General features: G+C 45.7%; 2 protein-coding genes across 2 annotated transcripts; both read right to left on the minus strand.

Moving 5' to 3' along the window:
* Positions 1–670: 670 nt before the first annotated feature.
* Positions 671–1,778, minus strand: MELLADRAFT_84526 (uncharacterized protein; the record flags this gene model as incomplete). The annotated part of the gene is made up of 2 exons (XM_007418968.1): positions 671–802; positions 843–1,778. The coding sequence occupies 2 exons, from the start codon at positions 1,776–1,778 to the stop codon at positions 671–673; spliced, it is 1,068 nt and encodes a 355-aa protein (XP_007419030.1).
* Positions 1,779–3,353: 1,575 nt separating this feature from the next.
* On the minus strand, positions 3,354–5,321 carry MELLADRAFT_69828 (uncharacterized protein; the record flags this gene model as incomplete). The annotated part of the gene is made up of 5 exons (XM_007418967.1): positions 3,354–3,491; positions 3,530–4,308; positions 4,388–4,697; positions 4,930–4,944; positions 5,211–5,321. The coding sequence occupies 5 exons, from the start codon at positions 5,319–5,321 to the stop codon at positions 3,354–3,356; spliced, it is 1,353 nt and encodes a 450-aa protein (XP_007419029.1).
* Positions 5,322–5,642: the final 321 nt, after the last annotated feature.

The raw sequence follows: 5,642 nt of genomic DNA on the forward strand, positions 1-5,642 counted from the left end.
GCTGGATGAGAGTAGGTTCGGTAACCATCAAGTTTCGGTTCGTAGCGCATATTGGTGCAACGATGTTCACCGATGACTATGACACCGGAAGTGACTTGCTCCGCAAGGGTAGCAAGAAGGGGAGCTTTCTTATTGAAGCCATTGGCGTTCCAAGCAAGGAGAGAGGTGTACCCAGGAGGCGTAGAGGTACCTTCTGGAGGTTTAGTGATAGAGACATTGAAGTCTGGAACATCATCACGATATTCTTTGTAGAGATTAACACGCCATTTGGCAATGCTGAAGCAGTTGGTGGTACTTGGATTACCACGTTTGGGTTTCTTTGTGCGTCTGCAGAAGAATAGGGGAATACCCGGAGGGCGTTCACAAGGGGTGAGTTGCATCATTTTGATGAACCCATGCGCAATGTCGGGTGAGACACAAAGGTAAAATGCAGGTTGTTGGAAAGGATTACTCCTCTTCATGACGCCCACCACCTTTTGGCATTGGGCAGGAGTCAGTCTTTGTCTTAAGACTGTCCAGACGTCAACACTTGTACAGTTGCCAGTGTTGTTGAGAGTGAATTTCACTGAGTGTTTGAGATTATGTTTGATCTCAGCTTGTCTAACGCCCTTTTTACAAGTAAGGGACGAGTTGCTTTGTAGTGTACGTGGAGATGTAGTAAGATTTCTCTTTACCCCCAAGGCGTAGGAGGGTTCATGGTGGCTTCCCTCTGCAGACGGTGTCCGGTTTGTCCGAGCATTGGCAAGACTACTTTGAGTAGCAGTTGCGGAGTGTTCACCAAGTGGTGATGAAGTGGTACCGTCTTCCATAGTGGAATCCGGTGCTGAAGAGTGTTGACGAACTTGGTTCGCATCACGAGAGGTTGTAGTGTTGGATTTGAGTTTGTCAAAAAGCGCTGCACTGGTGAGCATCCCAGCATTGACACCCCGTAGGGGTCGGCCTGGCAAGGATTCGCTTGCCACGGTTCTTGTTGAGTGCGCATTTGCGTCAGCGGGAGGTACAATTGGTGTATCAGTTGTAGTTGTAGCATGACCTTCGTCATTTGGAGGTTCGTCTGAGTGACGGATTATATTTCCAATGTCACTGCGAAAGTAGGGGCGTTTCTTTTTGCCTACTTTGATGATGTGGTGTTCGTAGTGGGTGTCAATTCGACGTTGTTTTCGTTCGGAGATGGCCTTTTTGGTCTGCATCTCAAGGCGTCGGGCACGCATTTCTTTGCCGGTGAGTTTGGTATCCTTATTATAAGGACCCCTTCGGTAGGTTCTACCATTTTGTATAATGGTGTCCTCTTTAGGTTTAGGTACACGTCTTTCAAAGATCGTTGTCGATTCGTCCACAATTCGTGGATATCTTGGGCGGGTAGAGGTAGAAGTAGAGGCTGTAGTTGCCTTCCATTTACCTTTTTCAAGGTACGTATGAGTCTGATTGGTGTTATCAGAAGGTGGGAGAACATTTTGTTCAGTAGGTTGCGAGGAAGTACAAATTACTTCATCATTAGGGTGACCTAGTGGTTGTGAGGTTTGGACCATTCTCATGGATCCTTGAGGTTGGGTTCCGCCAGTAACATCAGTTAGCCTTTCTCCCTGGGGAGCCAAAGAAAGACCAACCCCCAAAGTAACTTTATTGACCAACACATCATCCTTCGGGGAGCAAGGAGTGTCAGTTTCCACAGTAGCTTTAGTCCCAGAAGTGTCCCTGGACGGACAGATCACTTCTGGCGGAGGCAATTCACTGTACGAGACTGGTCCCTCCACAACCATCTCGGGGCCGGGGCCCATTCCACCCAATCCCGGACAACATTGTTCAGAGGATGTTCTTTTCATTGTTGCATTTGGGTAAGACAGTTAAAGCCCGCTCACGGCTGTTAGGAGGGGAAGGGGTTATTTACGTATTGCGGGTAACCCCTTCACAAACCGTGTGAGACATCCAGTGCGGACTATCAGGTTATCTGTGGTGAGCAAATATCAAAGCATTGTCTTTTGAAGTGGTGTATATGTGCCTTTTGATGTAATTGAGGTGTAATCTTGCCGTGATCAACAGGTGGATGGATGCCAAACTCAAAGAGTAGTTACAAGACCTGAATTTACGTAGTGTGGTTGAGTCCTCATATTGCGGTGAGGTGTGAGATTTCCAAGTCCATCCTTACAGTGAAGACGTGTAGCATTCTGATACTGTGGAGTACCCGGCGTGTGAGGAGGTGTGATTAGTTTAGTTGTACGCAAACATGTCTCATATTGATGACAAGTCCAGCAAAGGACATATGGAGAAGAGACGTGTGGAGGGACGTATGATGAGTTGTCTGTTTTTAAGAGACGTCTTGAAGGTCTTTTATAAGTCCTAGCGTAGGTTTAGTTGTGTGAGACGGACAATGGTACGTACGAATCATGGGGTGTGTAGTTAGGGTTAAAGACCAATAGTAATACACATTGACAGTACACAAGTGTAACATTTAGTTAAGACGTCACAGTGGTCTTCAATTCTGATGTTTGAACATGAAGATCAGGTCAAAGAAGGGTTCCTGTGTTTGCATGAACAAGTGTTACCACGTTTTGCAAAGTTTAGTTTGAGGATTATTGTTTTACGTGGCAGTTCTCTGAAAGAACTGTTTAGTAAAAGGTTGAGTTTACAATCAATGAGAGCGTGTGTTAGCAATAAGTTGTACAAGGTAAGTGTGTCAAAATACATATTTCAACAAGTCAAAGATGAAGTTAAAGTTTCTCAAGGAAGATTCTTTTGAAGAAACCGGATGTTTAAGTAAAGTGTGAAGATTTTCAAGTCTGAGGAACTTGCTAAGTTCAAAGAAGTCAGTTGCGTTATTTGATTGAAGTTTAATACTCAGAACTTAGAAGGAAAATTTGCAAAGGTAGGCAAGTTTGGGCAAAGTGGCTCAAGGCACGGTTTTGAGTGTTAAAGACAAAGACATAAGATTTTTTATTGGATTTTAATCATTTTGACGTCCTATGTACAGTAGAGACATTGATAGCTCTGAGCAGTGGACTTAAGATAAAGTGAAACAGACAAGTTATTTGAGACAAGCGTGTATAAGTAGCACATCAAGGTAGAGATAACAAGAACAGGACAGATACAAGGTTGCAATTCAGGACAAGTGCCCTTTAGGCAAGAAGAAAGGTTAAGGACTCAGTCCTGCGAAAAAAGAAAGGACAACAACATAGAAGAAAGTTAGAAAGGCGCGTGACAAGGCTGGAAAGGTTCGAAGCGGGTCTTGTGCACATCTTTTGATGTAGATTCGAGATGTATCTAGTAGATAAAGCAGGAGGAAGGAAGGTTAGTAAAGGTCATAACTAAGAAGAAAAGTAATAGAGACTTACTTAGGAGTAAGAAGGTAAAAGCCTTTAGTTGACACGAGTGAATGCTCCAAGGCGTTCAATCGAAGCTTGTCCGTCGATGTCAACTAAGGTAGCCTCAGTTTCTTGAGTGGAAGTGCCAGATTGAGCGGTCTTGAGGGCATTGAGGTTATGGAAGAGTCCATCCTTGATGGTGATGTAGGGACAGACCGGACGATGCTCACCTTGAGCAGCAGTTGTGCCACAGGAGGGGCATAGAGGCAGAAAACTCCAACGAGAGTGTAGACGCGGGTGACTGGTCGACCACGTGAGTCCCAGCCGGTTAAGGGGAGAGTCTTGGTGGAGTTACTGAGCATCGCAAGCCAAGCTGGGACAAAGGAAGGTTTGATGACAATCTCAACGATTTGAGCGGACTTATGGGTGAAGGTGGGAGTCGTGCCGATCTCTCTGAACTCCATGATACCGAGTGGTTTGGTGAGCTTTTGCGTCCATAGGCCGCCAAAGAGCTCTTGTTGAATCCCGCGATGGTGGAGGTGAAAAGGGATAGAGGTGGCTCCTACCAGAAAGCTAGAAATGCTGGGAGAGGGACCTGTAATAGGGGCCAGGTTGAAGATGATCAAGGATGATCGGGTAGGCCCAGTGATTTGAGCCAACACGCCGTATTGAAGGTTGCGTCGACGTTGAAGGAGGCCGATTCGTGCTTGAACAGACTTGAATCGAATGAGACAATAGCGTGACTCTCCAGGCCCATCGATGATGGAGCAGTAGTTGATGTAGTTAGCAAGGAGAGCGTCAATCACCTCATTGTCATTGAGACGTGAGTTGTTGCTGAGAACAGTTACCATACCCCAAAGGGTGGTGTCAAGAGGGGTGACGTGGTCCTTGTGGTAATAACTCCACCAGGCTCGAAGCTCGTACGGTAGGCTCGTGGTTGGCGCAAGGCCGTGCTTAGGGGTATCCGTGACTGGAGAGGCGGCTTGTAAGACAAGACCTCCAGGCAAGGCTAGAGATGACAGAAGGGAGAAGAGATTCCAAGGTCAGAACAGAAGTTCTAAATATAGAACAAGAGGAGGCTAGCTTACGATAGGGAAAAGCAGAAGTCAGTAAGACAGAACTTTCACCGGTAAGGTCAATGACCTTAGATGGGAAGGTCTGAGTAGCAGGTTGAGTGGAGGGTTGGAAGTTGGGCTGATCTTCTTGAGCATATTCCAAAGCCTCTTCTTCAGAGGAGGAGGTGCCGGTTTCGTCGTCAGAGTCGACAGAGGACAGATCAGAACTGGGAGGAGGGCGCTTTGAGGACACTACCGGCACGAGAGGGGTGTTGACCGCCTCATCAAGTAAGTCTTGAGCAGGCAAAGTTGGTACAGGATCGCCAGTTGGAGAGGCCATAGCCTAATCAGGTTGAAGCACAGCCGGAGGATTCGTAGGAGTTTCTAAAGAAGCTGCAGCTTGAGGAGTCGTCAAGGACAATCGGGCTACCTTACGGGTTTTGTTTCGTTGAGTTGAACTCTTCAAGGAAGATGGGGTGGACAAAACCATTCTAGGTAGATAGTCAGAGGAAAGGAGACAGAGGTTAGTAAAGAAAACCAACATAGAGTCAGGATGAATCTAAGAGAAGACATACTCTGAGTGTACGAGTCTGATAGTTTGAAGTAGAAGTGGTCTGTTAAGACTGAAAGGCTCAGATGAGTGCTGAGAAAGAACTAAGGTAAAATAATTGATTGATCGAGATAATAAAGTAAACACAAGAGATGTTGTTTGAAGCAGAAGGTCTTTGAAGGACTGGTAAATCGAGTATGGTGTTAAAGAGTAAGGATGAAGGTTAATCAGCTTATTTATGAATAAACAGAAGGCTAATCAGAACGTCTAGGATGATGAGACGATGAGGAAACAGAAGAGACTCACCAGAAGTGGTCCTTTAAATAGCAAAGGTGAGAAGTAATCGGACGTAGGTAACTTTTTGAAGTAAAGCCAAGGATCATCCAGCGTAGGAGTTATCAAAAGAGGTGAAGACATGGTTGATTGGGGCAAGGTAGACGTTCTTGAGACTCTATCGCAGAAAGCTTGGCAAGATGAATCGAATGAAGATGAAGAGGAGATAAGCTCAAGACAGAGAACCGTGAGGCTAGAGGTTTGACCAGGTCTTGATGATACAGTCCGTGTATTAAGATTGTAGAGGAATAGAAGGATGTTATAGTTCCAATTGAGTGATCGAATCAGATGTAGGAGGTTGAACACTGTCAGTTGGTAGGTGTGATTGATCCAAGGACGTTGATGGTGAAGCTGGGATAGACTGAAGTCATGTGAGGTGGTCAGTGCATCAATTGAGAGCCTGAA

The sequence above is a fragment of the Melampsora larici-populina genome, assembly GCF_000204055.1.
Source record: "Melampsora larici-populina 98AG31 unplaced genomic scaffold MELLAscaffold_116, whole genome shotgun sequence".
NCBI lineage: Eukaryota > Fungi > Basidiomycota > Pucciniomycetes > Pucciniales > Melampsoraceae > Melampsora > Melampsora laricis-populina.